We start from the raw sequence: 21282 nt of genomic DNA, 5'->3' as shown, positions 1-21282 counted from the left end.
AATATAGCTGTCGTCTGTGGACGAGAGCAGATTTGGGATGATATTTGGGCAGATTTTGATGTGACATTATGAGCGTGCCGTGTCGGATTTTTACTTGTTTTTCTTTTTCTTGGGTTCATTTGTTGTTGGTATGCACAACCTATAAGCTGCTTTGATTTGGCTTGGACAGAGTTGGGAGATGTGTTTAGCTTCGGATTTGATCATGAATAGACCTGCCCATTGCTTTGAACTAAATAGGTTCTACTGAGATACTTTACTCATTCTTGTGTGAGGTGGCCCGGTCCGAACGAGTCGGGTAGTAGCTGGAGTGTGTCAGTGGAAATTGGAACATCCAGATACTTGAAAGGTGCTTACCTCGGCCATGGTCATGATCTTGTACTTGCCTTCGCCGTCATACATGTAGACGGGGAATGAAGGCGTAGTGAACTCGCGAATACTGATTACAATCAGTATAGTCCAATGAGGGATGATGGAAAGATACTCACAACTGTCTGCACATCCCACAGGGCGACGCAGGAGGAGTGATATCCGTCGCGACAGCAAGGGCCTTGAAGTCCTTGTGGCCAGCCACCTAGTTGGAGTTAGTGTAACCACATAGCTATCGAGGCTAGGCAAAGGAGACACGTACAATAGCAGTTCCAAAAGCTACTCGCTCTGCGCAGGTACCGACAGGGTACGCGGCATTTTCGACATTAGCACCGGAGATAAATTCACCGGATGAAGTCAGAATGCATGCTCCGACGCGGAACTTGGAGTATGGGCCTGATTTTGTTAGCTAGTGAATCTCTGCGAGATGGAGGACATACAGTAGGCAGTTGCCTTGGCGTCAATGGCCTTGGTGGAGAGTATCTCCAGTTCTTGGGTTGTGAGGCTCATGATGTGTGTAGGAGGGAAAGAGTGGAGGGGAAGCTGGGAGTTGACGGTGACGGTCTTTATCGGCTGATAGGCGGCGATAACCGCCGGACTTCATGTTTTGTTTGTTTTTCTTCATTTCTGTTGGTTTATATTATTTATTGGATTCATAAAGTCTATGGGTGCGAGGTCTAGAAGTAAGGTGATATTAACAATTTTAGTGCAATGCATGGGAAGTGACGTGTTCATACCGGTGCGCAGATCCTTTTCAATACCCAGATAGAGGGCATTTGGGTAGCCTTGTGCCGCATCTGAACTATGAAGCATGGTATACTTCTCAATGGTACCTGTTGAGCTGCAGTGAAGATGAAATTGGGGGGAAAATGCCATGAGAATAGCCGCTGGGAATGCCTGTGGCTAACAGTTACTATTGAATGATGCTACGGAAATATCACATGAAGAATTCGATAAAGAGGGCATGGAATTGTCTTATAGAACAACTAGAGAGAGAGTAATGTTCTACCAATTGCTAGACCATCTTTAAATAACCAACTACTCACAGTGTCACTTACAGAGGAACAGCCTTTCCCTGATAATCAAGGAATCGTTCCTCCCGATCCGCGGCATACTCACCAATAACATCGATGCTATTCTCATTAGAAATCCATAAACACAAGAATTTCAGAATGGACTTACACTCCAGTTGCGCTAGCATCGACAGTGATATTACCCATGGGGTTCATATCGGTCTTAGGAAGACCCGGATGAATCAGGAGGACTGGAACACCCTTTGGGCGAAGCTCCAGATCAAGCTCAAAGGCAAGTCGCTCCACAGCAGTCTTGGATTTCAAACAAGTCAGTTATCCAGGGTTAACCACAGTCTAAAATGGTGCATACCTTGGAAATGTCGTACGCAGCCGTCACGTTCACCCCAGTTGTCCCAAAAATCAAGTTGTGCATCTCAAAGTTCTCCTTGAAAGTGGTAATGGATCCAAAGCTACTCCCAATGAATGTGAGTACCTTTTTAGGATAAGTAGACCGCTCAACAAAAGGGAAGAACTCCATGGCGCTCGCGTAAGCACCAAACAAGTTGACCGTCATGTTCTCTTTCAGGCCGTCCAGTCCGGCCGCGGTCAGAGGTCCAAGGCCCTTGAGGACACCGGCATTGTAGATGACTTGGTCTAGAGTTGAGGTTGTTTGGGAAACAGTTTCCTTCAACAGATGTATGGAGGAAGCATTGGCGACGTCCACCTCAAGGATGTGGATGCGGTTTGGATGGTCCTTGTGCAGCTTTTGAAGATCAACAGCTGTTGCGGGTGACCTGGCTGTTGCATAGATCACTGCGGTGGGATATTTGGCCAGCTATAAAGCTGTCAGCAACAATCTCACAGTATATAAGAAATTCCTACACTTTTCTCAACCAGTTGGAGTCCAATGCCTCGGCTCGCGCCAATGATGAGGACTGTAGATGGAGAGGAAGCCATTGAGGTATAGAGTGGTGTGATGATACGAGATGAGATTGAGAGTGATTCCTTGATTTTGCTTCCAATCCCTACGGGCCTTTGAGTGAAATTTATATTCGCTTTACGCCACTTTACTCCCACAACGAACACGGCTGGATGTGATTAATAAACGAGAGAATGGGGCCTTCGAGATTCCATGCCAAATCAAGATCAATAATCGCTATTTAATCAGCAAGGAACTACCTAACTATGTAATGTATGTATATATGTGGTTAGCCTTTGATTATTTGATCAAAGTCCGAATGAGTCAGCTGAGGAATTGACCTCAGGAGTTGAGTTGGACTGACATTACAAATACTTTTTTTCACTTTGAGCAATAGCCAAAGGTAAATCTCGTCCCGCGATACTTCTCTTTGATAGACATGTGTTTCAGGGTGCCCGCTATACACTGCAATTATCAACATCACGCCCCGGACTCATCCTTATATGGAGTTGCTCCCAGATGCTTCCAAACTGCAGCACTATCAAGCTCGATCTTCTGGTTTCGGAGTGCAATCGTCATCTCGGTGTGTCCGTCGTTGAGATAGACGATACTCTTGCCCTACTCCCGTCAGTTTGGTTCAAGTTGACTATAACAGAACTCACCAGCCCAAGTGTAAGCTTGGTTAAACCCTCCCACCATTTCTGTTGATAGATGACCTGTTGTTTACCACGGATAGCACGAAGTATATTTTGCGAGACTGCTTCGCCTTGCTCCATGGCAGACCGGCCATTCTTGATCGTTCCAACATTGATCAAGTCCCCCGCGGCGTAGATATTAGAAAACCTCTCATCATTCACCTGAAGGGTTGACCTAACATTGAGATGACCAGACGGTGCAATTGCAGAGGATGCGAGGAAGTGGGCGAGATCAGAATTGGGCTTCTGACCAATGCATTTAACCTGTATTCATCAGACTCACACCTGGGGTGATTGATTCGATGACTTACCAGACAATCAAAGTGAACCTTTCTATCGCCCAGTTCAATATTTCCCGTCTCATCCCGGGGAAGAACAGGCCTCTTCCCCAGAACAAGGTCGATGCCAAGATCTTCAAGGGCTTTCTTCGCTACATCGTGCATTTTAGACCCAAATCCATCACTCAACAGTGTTTCATGAGAATGAATCAGCGTCACATTCTTCTCCGGATATTGAGACTTCGCATCGGTGGCCAGTTCTACACCTGCAGCACCCCCTCCGACAACAACAATGTCCCGAGCCTCTTTGAATCTCCGCTGTTGGTATTGCATCGCTTTCATCCCATCTTTTTTGCTCTCCCAATTAACCCGCGATGGAAGTCGAGCTGTTGATCCAGTTGCGAGGACAAGATATTCATAATCAATCCAGTCTCCAGATGAAACTTGAACCTTGCCATTCCTACCTTTGCTATCACCGCCTGGCTGGATCGTCGTAACAGAATCAGTTACCCATTGATACGAGCCAAGAGGCGCCTGGAGATACGGCCAGTATGGAATAAGGGCCTTGTGTTCGGATCCTTCCACCACACAGAATCGAGGCAATACCCAGGTTAACTGGAAGTGGCTGTTTTTCTCAATCACAACTACTCGGTATCCCGTTGGTAGAGAGTTGGCTAGACAGCGTGCGGCATGGTAGCCTGCAAAGGAAGCGCCAACGACGACGATGTTTCGTGGATTGGAGGTTGGTTTGTAGGTATGTCGGTGGATGAGAGAGGTAAGTTTGAGTCGAAGTTGGGAGATGGTCTTTCGGATGACTATCACGAAGAGTTTGCCGAACAGCAGGATGTAGCCAAGCATGGTGAACTAGCTGTTCTATGTTTTACATATTCTAGATTAAGAGATATTGACATTCAGTTTATATATTTCATGTTGACCCCGGATACTCCGCGGATCGGAGTGGGCTGATCGGAGTATAGTTCGGACATTGACTGATTTGGCATTCGCCGATGTCTGAGATCGGATCTCAGATTGTATTGCTGCAGATATTAGGTACAACTTCCTCACACTAGGAATGTCCCTAGTCTTGATCTATGAATATCTACTATAATAGAAGTAATTAGAATAGTGGCCGATGAACGCGTTGGTAGCTTCTTCATCCTTGTGCACGTCGTACTTGTGTTCGACGTAGACTTTCTGCGGCAAGATCCAAAAGAAAGATGATAAACACACAGTGGTCAGCACGATACCCGCACACCATGAGTATTTGCCCCAATATCCAGATTCCCCAACGCAAGCCTTCGGTCCGCTTCGCTTATAGGCGGGGTCTAGCAAGTGTACAAAAGCCGTAGCAACGATGACACCCGTGCCAAAGTAACGCGCGAAAAGATACACGTTCTGAGGAATTTTCCATGAGGACATACGCTTGGCTAGTACCGGGACGACTGTAACGGCAGAGGAGACGAAGAGGTTCACAAAGATAGAAGAGATGCGAGCCCCGAGATGGCCGTTGTAGTCATTCTGGGAGATGGTGAGGTAGCAGAGGACTTCTTCCTTGCTGACCTGTTGAGATTGACGTTGTCGGGATCGAAAAACTGCCTCGCCTTTGGCTTGATTCAAAAAAGCATGGGAAGCCAAGCCATGAAAGGCAAGTATCATTGACACATTTTATAAAAATGTCCCTGAGTACCTTGGGATCTGAGGTGGACCTCAACCTTGTTACCTAGCTCATCCGGGAGCCAGACATCGGCTAAATCGCCCTGGATATGGGTGTACATAGGGCTGAATCCTGTGGAGGTGGACATGCAATATGACTTTAAACTGCTCCGTGATTGGTCTCGAGTTGAAATCTCCGAGTGGAGCAGATATTCTCCCAGGGTTGACGCTGTTCACACTAGACCTCTGGTGTTGCGATGGGATGTTACAGCTTAGGAGCTCATGCGAGCTTGTTAAGTATAGCCAGCAACGCGATGTGGGAGAAGAGAAGATCATATCAAAAGTTGTGCAAAGACTATCTCGGCCACACCACACCGGATCAGCAGCATTCCATGACCGGGTAGAAAGGTAAAATCTAGTACTGGAGGAAAGGAAACCGTAGAATTTATATTGAAATAGAAAGAGTTCAGCCTCGAGCTGACCATGACTAATCGGTGTTTCCCCGCATGGCATCAACAACTCAAGACTTCCAACGTCAACATACTCCCGACTATGGCTCATCCAGGAGTGCAGGTCATCAACGGCTGTAAAACATTCATTCCGCTAGGTAAGTCCTTGGCCCTAGCTCCAGAACCATCTCTCACAATCCAGAAAACAATCCCGATACCATCACGCATCTATGTAGAAACCTGGGCATATCTCCTACCCTGACATTTCACGATGTCCTCTCTACAGCTCCCGACATGCTATCTCATATCCCTCGGCCCGTGAGCGCCCTCATCCTGCTCGCCGACAGACCCATCTACATAGCTACCCGCTCCGCCGTGGAACCCACCATCCCTCTCTATACAGGGAGCGGGCCTGACGAGCCAGTCTTATGGATGAAACAGACGATTGGACATGCATGTGGCCTGATGGCGGTGCTACATGTGGTTTTGAATCTTGATTCTCGTAAACATGTGACTGGATCAGAGCTACATGCGCTAGTGAAGAAGGCTGTTGAGCTTGAACCAACGGAGAGGGCTGAGTTGCTATATCAATCCAAGTTCTTGGAGGAGGCGCATATGGATGCTGCGTCGCAGGGGTGTTCGATTGTGCCATCGCCGCGGGATGACTGTAGGTTTCATTTCGTGGCATTTGTGCAGAAGGATAGGAAGGTGTGGGAGCTGAATGGAGGTATGAATGGGCCATTGTTGAGAGGGGAGTTGGAGGGTGATCTGCTCTCGGAGAAGGGTTTGGAAATGACGGTCAATGGCTTTTTACAGGCTGCTGAAAACGTGGATCATAGGGGTATCAGTATTGTTGCTGTGTCAGGATGAGCTTGGAGGATCAAGGAATGGAGCTCTATTGGCAAGATCTTTTGTGTATATATCAAATCACGACATAAAGTTTTCCATCCAGCAATCGCTTGAGCTGACACGCATAGGTCAAAGTCTCAATTCTTCGGCCAATATGATGGCTCCGACGCGGAAGCCAGGAACAGTGTTTACCCTGCTTCATGATAGCGTGTCGGATTGGTGATTCTGGGTGACAGTGTGAGGAAAGGTAATGGAAAGTGTAGTCAAGCATTGACTTGGAATATATTCGGGGTATAACGCGGTGCAAAAATCCGAAGTTTAAGTAATGGGAAATCCAAGAGGAGATCCGGGAACATGATCGTCCGGACGGAGAAAACACAAGTCTATATGCAAAAATCTCTATGTTTCTCTTTTTCTTTCATCCAAAGTATTGCCGTAATCCTTCATAGACAGAGAAAATAAAGGCGGAACTGGGCGCCGAGCGCGCGCAGGTGATCCCGCACCCGCGGTACATGCCCTTTAGCCCTTGCTGTCGCCACAACGCCTTGGTCACGCTCCAGAAGGTCTGTCGCTGAGCGCTGACGGGGAGTCGGGAGATATCCTCGGTCTGCATTCGAGACTTAATTGTGTCGGCAGGGTAGAAGAGGAAGTTGTAGCTGATGCCAGCCGTTGCGCCAGCGATCATTTGTTGGTAAACGGGGAGTGAGTCAGAGGCTGGTCGCGCCTGTGATTTGTTGTATTTGCGGAAAAGCGATGATACACCTTCGTATCCACCGAACCACGCCGCGCTGCCGCCTGTCTCACGAATAAGTGTGCCCATCTGGCCGCGCCAGAATCCCCTCAATCCTTCCTGGCGGAAAATGGTTGCGACCAGTGCCATGGGACCAGACGGTTTAGCGGCCGACTCGGCAGGAACCTGCATCTTGCATTTCACCAACTCGATCGGAGTGAGCGCCAACGAGGTAATTGATCCTGAGAGCGCACCGCTCGCCACGAGGGCCGGGAACGGTAGGTGCTCTACATTAGGATACACCGTGGCGCGCAGGGTATCCTGGATGAGTCGATAACTGAAGAAAAGACAGCTAGTCTCCACGGCGGCCCCGGTCATCGGGGCGCTGATCCCTCGGTAGAGACCACGGAAGCCGTCGGCAGCGAACGATTGGCGGAAACAGTCCAACGGGCCGGAGTATCGAAGAGGGAGATGTTCGGGTTGTGACTGTAATCGGACCTTGACTGTATCGAAGGGGTATTCAATAAGTTTGCCTGCCATTCCTGCCGCCTGGGGATTCGTCAATGTCTGTTCTCTCCTGCGGCCAAAGACTCCTTACCGATCCAAAGACGATGTCCTTCATGGCCTCCAGGCCCTGGTTGGGCGGGAGCGATGGCAGCTCCATCGGCCGCTCAGTAATGATCGCATGCTCCGTCGCCATCAAGTAATTTTAAGAGGAGAAAAGAGGGTTATCGGCAGGACATGGTAAGACGGGGGTGTAACGAGGGATTAAAAGCGAAGTCGAGAGTAGTGGGGGGAGGGGCGGTGTGAGGGATTTGATGGGCCTACGAGGCTTGCCAAGCCACCAGCACAAGAAGCGAGCAAGGGAAGAGAAGAAAGTTGGAGGGAAAAGAGACGAAAAGCCCTTTGGAGAAAGTGAAAACGAGTGAAGGGTGGAGTCGAAGTAGCATTTTCTGTCTAGCGCCTCGTGCCAAGACATTTTATCAGATCGAGATAATCAAGAAAAACTCGGATCCTCGAGACCTCTGCCGCTTCACGCTTCTTCCACTCGACACTCTCCCACTTACTTCTACCAAGTGCCTATTGTTTCAAGAGGCCCCTCACCATGTCCACCGCAACAGAGACCCCGGCGGTGCCCCCAACGGGCATGCGGAAAAACGGTCAGTGAAAAAATAATTAATGCCCAGTCCCCACTTCCCTGCTGTTCCTCATCTCGGCTGACCCGATCGGACTTATAGGCAAAAACTGGCATGGCACCAAGAAGGCATTCCGCCCTAATGCCGGTTTGACTTCATACGCTAAGCGTCAAGAGGCGCGCAAGCACCAGGATGCCGTCAAGGAGTTGGAGCGTGAGATGAAGGAAGAGCGTGAGGCCGAACGTCAGGTATGTGAACCTTATTGCTTCCCGTGCTGTCTCACCTCGGTTGTTTTGACTGTCTCCATTCCGGTGGTCTCCATAATACTGCACTATCTCCGACCTCACCTTCCAAGAACGGTATCACTGACCGAGAATATCTGCCCAGGCCCATATCCAACGCATCAAGGACCGCCGCGAGGCCAAGGAGGAGAAGCTCCGGTATGAGAAGATGGCAGAGAAGATGCACCACAAGAGGGTTGAGCGTCTCAAGCGCAGAGAGAAGCGCAACAAGCTGCTCAACTCGTGAGCGACCAGATTGTCGAGGTCCTTTTTTCCATATCGCCATACCCTACTTTGCATGTGTATATACATCGGCTTGGGACTTTTGGCGACAGACTCATGGCATGGGCTGATTACAGGCGTTCTGAGGGTTCTAGGTCACTATAATAGCGAGTCAAACGAACTTTTTTTTCTGTTACATCTTGCTATACTTTGTGTTTGATAGTAGAATTGAGTAGAACAAATTAGTCGGAATTGCCACGCAGATTACAGTCGGAATTAGCCAACATTCATTTACATCAACATGTAGTGCAGTACGCTGCCTATCGTAGTTGACACGGTCAGACCAGAAACGGCTCGTTTCCGATTATCAAGTTTCAAAGAGAGATATACCAACAGAAAGGTGCACTTGTTGGTCTTATAATTATCGATTTACTACGGCTTCTAATACTGGATGTGCTGATGATATCTGCAAATCGCATACAGCCATCGCCGGCGGAAACAAATCCAGTCTAGTCAGACTGTTCCAGCAAAGCCGCCTAATTCCTAGTATTCATCGTCAAAGCGAGCGACTATCTCGGGATCTTTGCCTATCTTGATGATCTGCCCGTGAGTGACAACATGTTTCAAGACCTTTCCATACTAGCCCGAGCTGCGTCTTTGCTCACACTAGGCTCCTCACGGGCAATCGAGATCTCTGGTAAAGCAAAAGCATCCAGTCAGCGTCATTGTATATATTGGGATTTCAATGTCATCTAGGGTTGTCGCTACAACATAAGACATCCTCGCCGGTCTCAAGAAGTAGTTGGATTAGGATATGGAGACTTACGCTACCATGATACTGGCCTGAGAATGGCATTCTTCGCGTCTCCTGAGACCATAGTACTGAGGGTTAGAGAGACAGTAACGCTCAAACAATCAAATCCACAATTTTCAAGCATATCCAGACCCTTGAGTGGGCGACATCTTACTATGGCCCATGCAGGATATTTCTCGACTCCCCTGCCGCACGCGCAAAGACAGTTAGCGTGCGATGTTGTTTACCAGAGCTTCTTCCTAATTGCTCTAGCTCAATGGGATAAACCACTGATGGTGGTCTTGAAATTGCAATAGGAAGCTCTGTAGAATGTCTCGCTCGAGAACGAAACGGTGGAGCCATATACAAAGCCAGCGATTCGCATCATCCCGGCACATATACCTTTTATTCACTCCACCAGACTCCACCAGTCCAGAAGAGATCAAATTCAGCACAAGGATAATCATTTTGCTGCATTATTCCATTCAGCATGATTGGAGGACGAGGGTGCATGATCAGTAAGTTACCTAAGGGTTTATAGAAAACTATAAAACGAGGCCAGCGAGAAGATGGATTGAGGACAGGGCGAGACGATGATAGGATTAATTGACACTACTATCTCGTCTTCAACCCTCTTAAGCAACTGTAGATCTCATGTAGTAAGCGAAGAAGCCCTGCGGTGCTGGAGGTGGAAGATCTTATTTAAGCTGTGCCGCTGATCCTTGGCGTTATCCAACTCCACAACTCCGACAAGCTTCCCCAAGCTTTTCTTCCACGATGAGTCGCCATGGAACCTCCATACAAGAGCCCATCCTTTGCAAGTTCTCGAGCAACATCAGCCACATTCCCTCTCTCTAAGAGCTCCTCTCGAAGCCAAGCGCAACCCAATGACCGACAATCCACCCCGGAGGAACTCTCCGCAGTCAACACACACGAAAGCAAAACCGACAGACATTCCCGTCGCCCTAATCGCTATGGCTCAGAAGACCGTGGGGTCTCTCCAAAGGGCGAGGCATCACATACTTCGTCCTCCTCGCGACGAACTCGCCCATCCCCTTCACCTCGGCAACTTGTAGAGCCCGCCGGATACGATGGCTCGAGGTCCCACCGCCATAAACACAGCAAATCGCGGGAACTACGGTTTCCTCGTCCGATGAGCCATTTGGCTTCATCAGCAAGTGCGAGAGGGCTATTGCCTACGTGGTCTGGTGGGAGGGATAAGGACCGTGATGGGGATGATGGGTTGTTGAGGCCGATTACAAGGGAGACCACGAGGTCCAGATGGGGGTCGGATTCGACAGGTCTGGATGGGAGTCGCAAAGGGAGTTTATTCGACCCGCCTGAGCAGGAGCGCTTGGGGCCGATACGACGGCAGGAGATTCAATCGCCGGAGGATTTGGAGAGGGTCAAAAAGCGGAGGAAGCAGGGCGAAGAGTATGCAATATTTCTTTCTGCTGTGGGTGCAGCTTCAATGCATGATATATTAATTGTTACGCAGATACCTACGGTCTGCGCTGGCTTCTATTGGAACCTTGGCCACGGATGTTACGCGTCGGCTGGACTACACCTATTACAATCTACTTGAGAAAATCACAGCACTCAACTCGACCATCTCGTCTTTCCAGGAACTATCCGACTCTGCCTCGACGCTTCTCAACAATTTCGAACGAGAAACTGCCGGGTTGGACCAAGATATCCGAAAACAGATCAGCGACCTCAAAGGGTTTGAACTGCAGATTGAAAAGGCAGATGCGCTAGATCAGCGCATGAAAGCAGGCAAACAGCGAGTGGAAGAACTAGGCAAGAGACTTGAGACCGTACGACACGAAATAGATAGCTGGGAACAGCGCGAAACCGAGTGGCAAACACGCACCAGTCGTCGTTTGCGCATCTTCTGGGGCATTGCCACTAGTGCACTGCTGGTGCTTGTGTTCGCCCTCGTCCTCCAGACCTGGCCACCATTCCAGTCCCCCCACGCTGAATTATCACGCCTGGCAGCGTTGAACCAATCCTCTGTGCCACCCCAGTCCGATGCATGGGATTCAATCCTTGAACTAGACGGGAAAGGAAACGGGTCTGCTGCAGGGGCCTTGCCGTACCCGCCCAGCCTTGCAGATCGCCGCGAGAGCCTGGCAAAGGCTAGTCCTACTTCGACGGAGGACCGGTCAGGACCCGATGCTGTGCCTACAGAGCATGATCCACTGAGGGTGTTGGATGAATTATGAAAATGGTTGTCCTCTTGTCTCCCCGAGATAGACTTTCTGTGAAACAGGAATCGGGGGCTTTGCAGTGCTTTTGCATGGGATTGAGTCTTGCATTTGTACTTTTAATTTATTTCTGTCATGATACCCAGTCTGCAATGGATTCGTTGTCGTCATTACGGCATGGCCGCTTCGCTCTTCTTCTTCTTCTTCTTGTCCTCGATGAACTCGATGTTGGCCTCGGGAATCTTATTTCCGTGCACCTCGAGTAGCCAGTCGGAAAGGTCGTCACTGACATCTCCTTGGACGGTAATCTCCTCAATGCCTGCTGGCGACCGGGTCACCGAGGACCCAGTGGCAAACTTCTTGCCCAAATCCTTTGCAATCTTCTTGTTCTCCAGACCAAACACCTCCAGACCGATGACCACCGTGACGTACTTGCGCTTGTTCCGTTCCACGCGCTTAATCAGGACCTTGGAGGCAGCCTTGCGCTCGCTATCTCGTGCCTCGTTTGCCGCAGCTTTGGCTTCCTTCTTGGCGGCATCCTTGGCAGCACGCTCTTGCGCTGAGACAGACAGGGTAGAGAGGTTGGCGTTCAAAGCATCTAGTGGAGAGTCAGTTATCAGGTATGCCGCCTCATGTCCAGATTGACTAGCTGCATGTCAGGAAGTACACAGCCCCTAGGAGCTCCATACCTTCGGAATATAGCTTATCCCATAGGCCCGACTCGTTATCCTTGAGCCATTCTTCACACTTCTTGGCAGTACCCCCAAATTCACAGTACTATCCCCCGCGGGTTAGCACAGAAGCACAGAAGCACAGAAGGATGTAGGTGATCCGGGTAGTAAGCTTTTGCAGGCGCTATGCTCTGGCCAGAAGCTATACCACGCACTAAATCTGGGGGGTGATAAGGGGGGAGCGGGGAACGGGCTGGACCTTGACATCCAAGGAGAGGGACAAAACACGATCGTACCTCTGGGGGCAATGTGCAAACTATCGGAATAGATTCCGTCAGCGCTGTTCTCCTCCAAGGTTCTGCGCCACGGGGGTCCTCACCTCCACAGTAGACCACCTGTCTTGCGGGTACTGATCCTGATTCCTCCATGATTTGAGAATAATCTTAGTCTAGACTTCTCAGCTGTTCAGAATCAACACATCGCGGGGCGGAGGGGCAGTTCTGCCAGCTAGGCCGCTTTGGGGAGTCACGTGGATCGAGAATGGATCGGAGCGAGTCGATAGTGTAATGATCATCCTTCATCCTACATGCTATGCCGAGAACAGATGACACCATTTTAATTTTTACATGGGTTCAAGTACAGTGGCAAACAACAGAATCCCTTTATCACGGCATCCTATCTCTCTGACGGCGCATTCTGCGATCCACTGGACCCCAGGCCAAGTGGGAGTGGGAATGCAGGCGCTGAACCGTTAGACTGCATGTCGTGATATGATAGCGTCTATTGGTGCCCGGTTGAGGATCCGCAGGGCTGATAAGATAGCTCGGAGTAGTGTGGGCAGTAGTAGCCAGGCGCCAGGGGAAGAGGGGATATAGTCTACGTCAGCTAGCTGTGTTGGCGATATACCCCTTGTGAAGGCGAGCAAGCCAAGTCTGATATCCTCGATATGAGCCAATAATGCATCGTCGTGGTGACAGACGTTAGGGGGCCCGTGGGGAGAGGAACTGGGGTCCGCAGTAGTGGGAGATAAATGTCTCCGAGGAACACGAAGTACAGTTTCAAGTTCCAGAGGGCCTGAACCCGATTGACGGTAACATGCGGCGAGGGCCAGTTCCCACTGGTCGATTGACATAAACAATGGGCGTCTGTTGAGGGTTTAGTTTGAGGCCAATCATGCATCCAAAGGTCCAATGCAAGCGCACAGACAAAGGCAATTCCTGTCCGACTCGAACAAGAGCTTTTCTCTCTGTGTTGCCCTCCTATCTCTCTCTCTGCCGTCTGTGTGGTTCCGACAATTGCATGCGCCACCACACTAACTTCCTATACTTGTAAACCTTGGAATAGACATGCAACCTTCCAATCAGCCCAATCCAGAATGATCTCGATCCCGCCTATCGTCCGGTCCACACACGTCCGTATTTCGCCTGGATAGCTCCGGCTCTGATCCCATCGGCCCGTCGATCGTGTTTCCGAGGTGTGGTTGACCAACCGGATTCCCAGAGGACAACTGCCATAATGCGTCATGACAGCATTCTAGATAAGGTAGCAGAGAAAAGAGAATAGAATGTTCTCACAAACCACAAACCACAGACCAGGGAATAGAGAGTCAAGGAAGGCAAAGAAAAGTGCTCAGGCCTGCAGACTCTCGGTCCCTCAGATGTGTAGATCCACTCCCAGCCGTTATAGTTGACGACTTGCAGATGTGGAGAATTTGGTTGCACTAGATTTTCGTCCGGTCTAGCCTCATAATAATAGACAAAACATACATGTAAAAAGATCGAGTGGCGAGAATATCCCCCCTATATCAAGTTGTATGTTCGTTGCTTTTTCTCTCTCACTTGTGGCACTTTTCTCCGCTTCTCCACGTTCTGCCCCGATTCCCCGTTTCCTTGGTTCTCCCCTTCTGTCTTCTATCTTTCTTCTCTTTCTCTCTTCTCTTCTCTTTTTCTCTTCTCTTTCCTGTGGATTATCCCACCTGATCCCAAGCCCCTATGATCTTCTTGGCTTGGTCTTGATCTACCCGCGTGACCCCCTTGGTCCTCATTACATCATACGGCCATGACTGCGCTGCTAGTCCCCCGCGAAAACCCTTCGCGTTTATCCCCGGATCCTCGCCGGTGTCCCACCGTGCAACGATATTTCCTGGGAGATCAACTTGATAGCAAGTTACCCATGCAAGATGCTTATCGGGCAAGGGATAACTCCCTCCCGTCCACTTTATCCGCACCTCCCTCTCCAACTTTCATGCCCGTTTCTCAGCCACGCGCCTACCCCAACATAAATAGTTTGCCTTTGGAAGATGAACTTGTCCTTCCCTCTTACGACGAGCCTATGCGCAATGCTCTAGAGCCCGAAGATGAGAGTGACGCCTCAACGGAATCACACCCAGCCTGGGCGGCAGCCCCTGCTGTAGATGACACTTCTATCGAGGATGAGCCCTCAAGACATGTGGACTACCTGTCGCATGACTGGAAGGAAGAAGATATCTGGTCCTCGTGGCGCTATGTGACCAGCCGGAGGAATGACTACAGTAATGGAGTACGACTGGAGAATGCCTCGTGGAGGACATGGGCCAAATCCAAGCACAATCTAAAGACCGTCTCGCCGGAGAGCCTAAACTGGTAAGTGCCGACTCATCCCTTTTGTCTGATATTTCATGTTGACTCTCCAAACAGGCTAAAAGATTGTGATGTCACCTGGCTCTATGGCCCATTGAAAAGTTCTGGCGAGCGTGCGACCCTTTCTCCTCCTCCCAGTCGCCTGGACACCCCGAACTCTTATTTAGATCGGAAACCGATCTTGAAAAAAAAGACTGCTTCGGAGGCCATCCTCCAGCGGTCCCTCTCCCAACATACGTTACTCCAGCATGCCGGAGCCATTCTAAAAGCCCAAGAAGCTGAGAATGGCTGGGCTCGTCCTCCCTTCCCGAGGTCTAATACGGATCTGGACCAGTTACATCACCGGACCGGCAGCTCAACTTTCTCCCTAGGCGGTACTCTTACGACGTCGTCATCCTCCGGCATGGCATCTCCGATTGAACGCCGCCATATCCACTTCAACAATGAAGTTGTGCAATGCATTGCGGTCGAAGCCAAGGGTTTCGACGAGTGGCCAGCAACCTTTGCCGATGAATCGTCCGATGATGGCGTGGTCATGATGAGGCAGATCTCAAACCGGTCTCCCAGCACTCGCAGCACCCCTCGCAACAGTTTCAGCGAGAGTAAGACAATCGCTCCCCTACCTTCTACCACCCTCAAGTACCGGGGTGACCCTCCAGAGCCTCGTCCCCAAACGATACTAGGTCGTTGGTCCACCCCGAATGCTTCCACATTATCACCCTCCCCCTCTGTAGAAACCCTGCGGCCAGAACCCTCGGCGAACTTCCTTTTAGACGATGATGAAGATCCCAGTTTGGACTTTACGGGTAATTACCCTGATCGCGATCGCCCTTGGTTTGTCGAGGACGATGCTACTTCAGACCGTCCATTGCGGTTGACTGCCTCGGGCATGTTCATGCCTGAAGGTGAAAATGAAACGCCCAGCTCCAGCATCTTGGATCGAGTCGTGGACACTGTGAACACGGCACGAGATATTGCCCATGTGATCTGGAACGTGGGCTGGCGACGATGAACCAGCCCGTACATAATGAAAGGGAAAAAAGGAGGCATGAAGGTGTCCAAGCTGTATAGGTTTCCCCGTGTACGGAATATAACGAAGTAATGCCATAATAAAACAGCCTGAGAATTTAATATATATCATCTACACCCTATACTTTCTACACAATACTCTGTAATATAAATAATATAAACTGTTAATCTAATTAACGTTAATAGGGCGTTCATGAAGTAGATCGTTCAACTGCCCCACAGCCCCTGATCTTTCTCCCGAATTTCATCTCCGCGTTTTTCCCCCTACCCACGGCAAAAGTTGATCTCTGACTTTTGGCATGGAGAACGTCAATGTCCCTGAATTGGTCGAGCGCCTGGGCAGCGACGAAGATGCCGTGCGCAAGATGGCCGTCTTCAAGCTCCAGGGCAACATTGGAGACCCGTCCTTTGCGGACCTCTTCATTGCAGAGGGGGGTTTGGTCCGATTACGCTACTTGACCCTCCATGCTACTGGAAATACTCTGGCTTACAGTTTGACGAGCTTCGCCAGACTTCTCGACGTGGATAAAGGGTGGGAATGTGTTGATCAGGAGTTGGTGGAACGGGTGAGCTCTCTTTGGGCACTGCAATGTTTTGCCTTGGAGTCTAGTCTCTTCTATCAGATGCTAATATGAGTCTCTTACAGATTGTCGAGCTGATTGTCACCCATCCCCTGGTCAATATTCTTCGAGGCGCCATGTCGATTCTCGTCTCCGTCGTCTCCCATCCTTACATCGGGAACCGTGCATCCCAGGTAGACCATTTTGGTTTCCGTGCCTTGAAACCCGCCATTGCCATATACCCGCAGTTCCTGGAAATGCTAGTGAGCCGACTTTCCTCCGCCGACCACGCCCTGTGCGCCAATGCGCTGCAATTGATCAACTCCCTCATGCGTGACTCGATCGCACACGACTCCGAAGCAGAGTGGCCGAAGTTTATTCAGAAGCTGCAGGATTTGGGTGTGATTAGGGCTGTTTATGTACTCATGCAGGACTCTGCTCTTCAAGACCTGGCGCATCCGTTACTCGAATTCCAGTCGTTGACCAAAGTGCTGCTGCGGAAATGGCGAGACATTCCAGTCAATCAGGAGAAGCCCGAGCATCGCCGCGCACTGAAGGGGGTTCACCTGGCCAGCAACCCGCAGAAGCACCCCGACGAGGCTACCGAGAATGGCGACGACACACGACGCTCAAAACGACACCATCCGGAGAAGTGGAGGCGTCTTGGGTTCGAGACGGAAAGTCCAGCTGTGGAGTTCTATGAGGTTGGTTTCCTAGGCATGATGGATCTGGCGGACTATGTGCGCAGCCATCAAGATGAATTTCAGAAAATGCTCTTGGAGCATTCTACAAAGCCGGCACGGCAACGGTGCCCGATCGCACGCGCATCTCTGGCTGTGACATCAATTTTATACGAGCATTTTGAGGTGAACAAGTCAGAGGTGGATGATACCAAGACATATCTTATTTCAGAATCCCGCTCGGGCTTTGATAGACTATTTCAGCCATTGCTATTACACTGGACCAGGCTACATGTCGCTGGATTACAGGCCTTTTTCCGCTTGTGGAAGGCAACTGCCGCCGAAGTTGAGGATTTGGACAAACTCATCGAGCTCGTGCGCATCCTCATCGAATCCGTGGTGGGCGGAGCTTCTCGGGCCAAGGATGTACAGGACGTGGAAGAAGAGCTGGCCGATTTCGAATATAATCGTCTGCGCGGGCTACAGATGGAACTCCTCGAACTGACGTACGAGGATGCATGGGGTCAGCACCTGCGCCAGGTGCGCGAGGAACTCCACCACGAAGCCCTTCAGTTCGTCAAGGAGCAACGGATCCGATGTCTTCTTCGAGGTGCCTGGTTCGCCATGGACTCTGGTCCCAAATCTGATGGAGCAGTGCAGAAGTCGACTGGGTCGCATCAATTTGCTCAACTCTCTCACAACCGACGTTACCTACACTTCGGGGCATTTAAATCCATGGGTGACGGGGCTCCGGAGCTGGATACTTTACCAGAGAAAAGTAAGAGCTGCCTATCCAAAATAGTGATGTATTTGATACTAACATCCCGGACAGTTGATCTCTCAATCGTGTCATCTGTTGTCTCCAACATCTCCACAGCGCCAGATCATGCTTCTTCAGCCACAGTGAAGTCTGCACCCCGTCAACCTGCAACCAAGATCACTATTCACGGTTATGCTCCATCTACTTCTAGCGGCCAGGGCAAGGGGCCTGGCCACACCCGCTCGGCCAGCAGGACAACCCAAAAAGAGGTAGTCTTGCTCACGCTGCGGCCTTCGTCACACAGCATTGCATCCGAGTGGCTGGATGGTCTATTGATGCTCCTCAACCAGCAACCCATTACGGCAGAGACCACCAAGCTGATTGATCTGGTCAGCAACTACGGGTTGAAAATCCGTCTACTTAACGTTCGCTTTGATGATGCGACCTTCGCAGGCGAGGCCCCTCAGGTACCTGCTCGAGATGGCTTGGATGAAGACTATTATTATGATGTATTTGGCGGCGCATAGCCTGAGCGGACTTTTTATATTTGGGGGGATTTGGTTTCTGGGGGATCTGGTCAATATACCCATCATGGCTGGATGTGCACATTACTGTAAATCTGCAAATAATATATCAACTACAACTCTACTAAATCCATATGAGTATACTACAGTATATAAATAAATGCTAAATACTACGCTATAAACGCTAGATGGATACATATTTATGTTGGGCTCCACGCTTGGCGTCATAAGCTTATCGCGTATTTCAACTTCTCCAGACCAACTCCGGGGTCATGGACAGTCGTCCCTCGAAAAGACGCCGATCCGACAAGGATGGAACTTCTGTATCAAGGTCTCGCTCTAGAAAATCCACAGTTGGTATCAGTGAATCAACCTCTGAACCCGTCGCCCTGTCCTCTCGTCCAAAACCCGCCGAATCGTACACATCAACCCGTGTTCCTTCGTGCTCACCCTCTCCCATTAAAAAAGCCAAGTCGTCACCGAAGCCAGATTCAAAGTCCAAGTCCTTGCATACCTTTTTCCAACCAGCGACAGAAGGACAACGGTGGGCTCCCCCGCCCGAGAAGAAACAAGCCCTCGCAACGGTCACAGAAACAGTGGATGTCGATTTAATCGAAGACGACTATGATTCCTACGATGAGATATTTACGCAGCATCTGGCTAAAGAGCGGACGGGTCCGACCACTAGCGTGAGCTCCAAGACGCGTCCTCCTGCGCCTAAACCTCCACCCAAACCGCGAAGAAAGACACAAGCGAGACGATTTATTCTACCCCCGGACGAAACGAATGGGGAAACAAAGAAACCGGCAAAGTCCCAGCCGGCTGGGGTACCTGACCGGCGACCATGGGCTCAACGATTCGCCCCAGCCAATCTAGGCGAGTTGGCTGTTCATAAGAAAAAGGTCTCCGATGTGCAACATTGGTTGGAAGACGCCTTTTCAGGGAGACGGCCTGAGGTGAGTGTCAAGCAATTGATCATGGTGATATGCTTGTGGTTACGAACTGGTTCTAACATGAGCAGAGGTTACTCGTCCTGCGCGGTCCGGCGGGCAGTGGGAAAACCACCACTATAAATCTTCTTTCCGAATCACTTGGTTATGATATTATCGAATGGAAGAATCCCCCGGTTTTGGATTTTGGATCCCCGGACTATCAATCTGTGAGCGCTCACTTTGACGAATTCCTTGGACGTGGTGATAAGTTTGGAGGACTTGACCTCGACGGTACCGACAATTTCGATGCCCAGCAAGAGAGCTCTCGGGATCATCGAATCCTGCTTGTCGAAGAGTTTCCAACGGTACTTACTCGGGGTTCCTCTCACATCACGGCTTTTCGAGCGTCTCTTCAGCGCTATTTGGCTGCCGCGGCGACTGATCATGCACTTGGCAAGGCTGGGTTGGCCCATCCGCCTATTGTTATTATTGTATCGGAAACGTTGCTGGGGTCTGCATCCTCAATCTCGGACAGCCTAACAGTTCATCGATTACTTGGGCCAGTCATCTACAATCACTCCGGGACGACTATTCTCGATTTTAATGCCATCGCGCCTACATTCATGCAAAAAGCTTTGCGATCTATCCTCGAAAGAGAATCGCACGATTCCAAACGTGTACAACTTCCCGGCCCAAGTGTCATCGACAAAATCTCCGAAATCGGAGATATTCGCAGTGCAATATCATCACTTGAATTCCTTTGTTTAAAGAGAGACGGCGCCGGTAAATGGGGTGGTAATGCAGTCAAAACGAAGAAGGCCAGAGCCGAAGTCGCTTTGACGGCGATGGAGCAAGAGTCTCTCAAGATGGTTACGCAGAGAGAGGCCAGTTTGGGTATGTTCCATGCCGTTGGAAAGATAGTATACAACAAACGGATGGATCCCAGTCTCATCGAGGATGATGGCGAGATTCTTCCGTCGCCGCCAGACTACTTGCGTCGCTACCACCGAGCCAAAGCCTCGCAGGTCTTGGTGAATGATCTGGTCGACGAAACCGGAACAGATATTCCAACCTTCATCAGCGCCCTTCATGAGAACTACCCACCGTCTTGTAATGGGGACGATTTTACGGATTCTTTTAACAACTGCATCGAGGCACTATCCGACAGTGATATCCTGAGCGCTGACCGCCGACTAGGAGGCGCGCGGGCAGGAGTCGGGACCGGAGCTACTGCGCTCAGTAGCGGTGTCGATGTACTACGACAGGAGGAAATGAGCTTCCAGGTTGCGGCGCGAGGCCTTCTTTTTGCGCTCCCATACCCAGTGAAGAGGAAAGTCGGGCCCGGGGGTGCCCGAAGCCGCGCGGGTGATGCCCACAAGATGTTTTACCCAGCATCTCTCCGTCTATGGAGAGAGACTGAAGAAATCGACGGACTGATTGATTCTTGGACAAATCGATTACTCGACCCCTTCAGCGAGTCTTTGACGGATTCAAGCTCTGATCTAACGGGTGTCAAATCCTGGAAAACCCTCCAGATAGGAAAGTCGGTGGCAATCAGTTCAAGTGGTAAAGAAAAGCTCCCAAGTGTGATCACAATGATGCCTCGCCATGATCTTCTACTGCATCAGTTGCCCTACATGGCCATCATCCGGCGCCATGACCCGGACAGTTGGCAATTGGACAAGATCACCAGCATCCGGGCCAATGATAGCCTTCGCGAAGATGTCATGGATGATGTAGAGGAACCTTCTCGGCAATGGCGGTTGAAGCAGCCCAGTAGCAATGCTTTTGGACCTCGGCTTCCCCAGGAAGAAGAGAAGCTGTTCCTCAGTGACGATGACATTGTGGATTAGGAGCTTGTGTATAGTTCAATCGCAAATATCAAGACATGTCTACGTAGGTATTTGAGTATGTAGT

General features: G+C 50.2%; 12 protein-coding genes across 12 annotated transcripts; 6 read left to right on the top strand and 6 right to left on the bottom strand.

Annotated features, from left to right (window-relative positions):
* Positions 1 to 257: 257 nt before the first annotated feature.
* N7446_011681 (cytidine deaminase) lies at positions 258 to 876 on the bottom strand (the record flags this gene model as incomplete). The annotated part of the gene is made up of 5 exons (XM_058520423.1): positions 258 to 302; positions 355 to 436; positions 486 to 571; positions 629 to 762; positions 807 to 876. 5 exons carry the CDS (start codon positions 874 to 876, stop codon positions 258 to 260), a joined length of 417 nt encoding a protein of 138 aa, XP_058367947.1.
* A 544-nt stretch (positions 877 to 1420) lies between these two features.
* On the bottom strand, positions 1421 to 2336 carry N7446_011680 (uncharacterized protein; the record flags this gene model as incomplete). Its single annotated transcript, XM_058520422.1, has 4 exons — positions 1421 to 1499; positions 1549 to 1691; positions 1750 to 2214; positions 2262 to 2336. 4 exons carry the CDS (start codon positions 2334 to 2336, stop codon positions 1421 to 1423), a joined length of 762 nt encoding a protein of 253 aa, XP_058367946.1.
* A 442-nt stretch (positions 2337 to 2778) lies between these two features.
* Positions 2779 to 4129, bottom strand: N7446_011679 (uncharacterized protein; the record flags this gene model as incomplete). Its single annotated transcript, XM_058520421.1, has 3 exons — positions 2779 to 2916; positions 2961 to 3257; positions 3305 to 4129. 3 exons carry the CDS (start codon positions 4127 to 4129, stop codon positions 2779 to 2781), a joined length of 1260 nt encoding a protein of 419 aa, XP_058367945.1.
* Positions 4130 to 4360: 231 nt separating this feature from the next.
* N7446_011678 (uncharacterized protein) lies at positions 4361 to 5073 on the bottom strand (the record flags this gene model as incomplete). The annotated part of the gene is made up of 2 exons (XM_058520420.1): positions 4361 to 4878; positions 4959 to 5073. The coding sequence occupies 2 exons, from the start codon at positions 5071 to 5073 to the stop codon at positions 4361 to 4363; spliced, it is 633 nt and encodes a 210-aa protein (XP_058367944.1).
* Positions 5074 to 5476: 403 nt separating this feature from the next.
* Positions 5477 to 6243, top strand: N7446_011677 (ubiquitin carboxyl-terminal hydrolase; the record flags this gene model as incomplete). Its single annotated transcript, XM_058520419.1, has 2 exons — positions 5477 to 5531; positions 5576 to 6243. 2 exons carry the CDS (start codon positions 5477 to 5479, stop codon positions 6241 to 6243), a joined length of 723 nt encoding a protein of 240 aa, XP_058367943.1.
* Positions 6244 to 6640: 397 nt separating this feature from the next.
* On the bottom strand, positions 6641 to 7652 carry amcA (putative mitochondrial ornithine carrier protein AmcA/Ort1; the record flags this gene model as incomplete). Its single annotated transcript, XM_058520418.1, has 2 exons — positions 6641 to 7501; positions 7551 to 7652. 2 exons carry the CDS (start codon positions 7650 to 7652, stop codon positions 6641 to 6643), a joined length of 963 nt encoding a protein of 320 aa, XP_058367942.1.
* A 405-nt stretch (positions 7653 to 8057) lies between these two features.
* N7446_011675 (CGR1 family protein) lies at positions 8058 to 8616 on the top strand (the record flags this gene model as incomplete). The annotated part of the gene is made up of 3 exons (XM_058520417.1): positions 8058 to 8112; positions 8191 to 8336; positions 8476 to 8616. 3 exons carry the CDS (start codon positions 8058 to 8060, stop codon positions 8614 to 8616), a joined length of 342 nt encoding a protein of 113 aa, XP_058367941.1.
* A 1555-nt stretch (positions 8617 to 10171) lies between these two features.
* Positions 10172 to 11609, top strand: N7446_011674 (uncharacterized protein; the record flags this gene model as incomplete). Its single annotated transcript, XM_058520416.1, has 2 exons — positions 10172 to 10818; positions 10883 to 11609. The coding sequence occupies 2 exons, from the start codon at positions 10172 to 10174 to the stop codon at positions 11607 to 11609; spliced, it is 1374 nt and encodes a 457-aa protein (XP_058367940.1).
* A 152-nt stretch (positions 11610 to 11761) lies between these two features.
* On the bottom strand, positions 11762 to 12690 carry tma22 (putative RNA binding protein Tma22; the record flags this gene model as incomplete). Its single annotated transcript, XM_058520415.1, has 4 exons — positions 11762 to 12189; positions 12281 to 12368; positions 12559 to 12578; positions 12642 to 12690. The coding sequence occupies 4 exons, from the start codon at positions 12688 to 12690 to the stop codon at positions 11762 to 11764; spliced, it is 585 nt and encodes a 194-aa protein (XP_058367939.1).
* Positions 12691 to 14047: 1357 nt separating this feature from the next.
* Positions 14048 to 16029, top strand: N7446_011672 (protein phosphatase regulator REG1). Its single transcript, XM_058520414.1, has 2 exons — positions 14048 to 14883; positions 14938 to 16029. Exons 1-2 carry the CDS (start codon positions 14321 to 14323, stop codon positions 15890 to 15892), a joined length of 1518 nt encoding a protein of 505 aa, XP_058367938.1. The 5' UTR covers positions 14048 to 14320; the 3' UTR covers positions 15893 to 16029.
* A 179-nt stretch (positions 16030 to 16208) lies between these two features.
* Positions 16209 to 18436, top strand: N7446_011671 (ELMO/CED-12 family protein; the record flags this gene model as incomplete). The annotated part of the gene is made up of 3 exons (XM_058520413.1): positions 16209 to 16475; positions 16556 to 17927; positions 17982 to 18436. The coding sequence occupies 3 exons, from the start codon at positions 16209 to 16211 to the stop codon at positions 18434 to 18436; spliced, it is 2094 nt and encodes a 697-aa protein (XP_058367937.1).
* Positions 18437 to 18705: 269 nt separating this feature from the next.
* N7446_011670 (uncharacterized protein) lies at positions 18706 to 21218 on the top strand (the record flags this gene model as incomplete). Its single annotated transcript, XM_058520412.1, has 2 exons — positions 18706 to 19389; positions 19455 to 21218. 2 exons carry the CDS (start codon positions 18706 to 18708, stop codon positions 21216 to 21218), a joined length of 2448 nt encoding a protein of 815 aa, XP_058367936.1.
* Positions 21219 to 21282: the final 64 nt, after the last annotated feature.

The sequence above is a fragment of the Penicillium canescens genome (assembly GCF_028828765.1).
Source record: "Penicillium canescens strain IBT 15451 chromosome Unknown utg000008l_segment0_segment0, whole genome shotgun sequence".
In the NCBI taxonomy this organism is placed as follows: domain Eukaryota; kingdom Fungi; phylum Ascomycota; class Eurotiomycetes; order Eurotiales; family Aspergillaceae; genus Penicillium; species Penicillium canescens.
The sequence above is the reverse complement of the archived record's forward strand: the minus strand, read 5'-3'. Positions and strand labels throughout refer to the sequence as shown.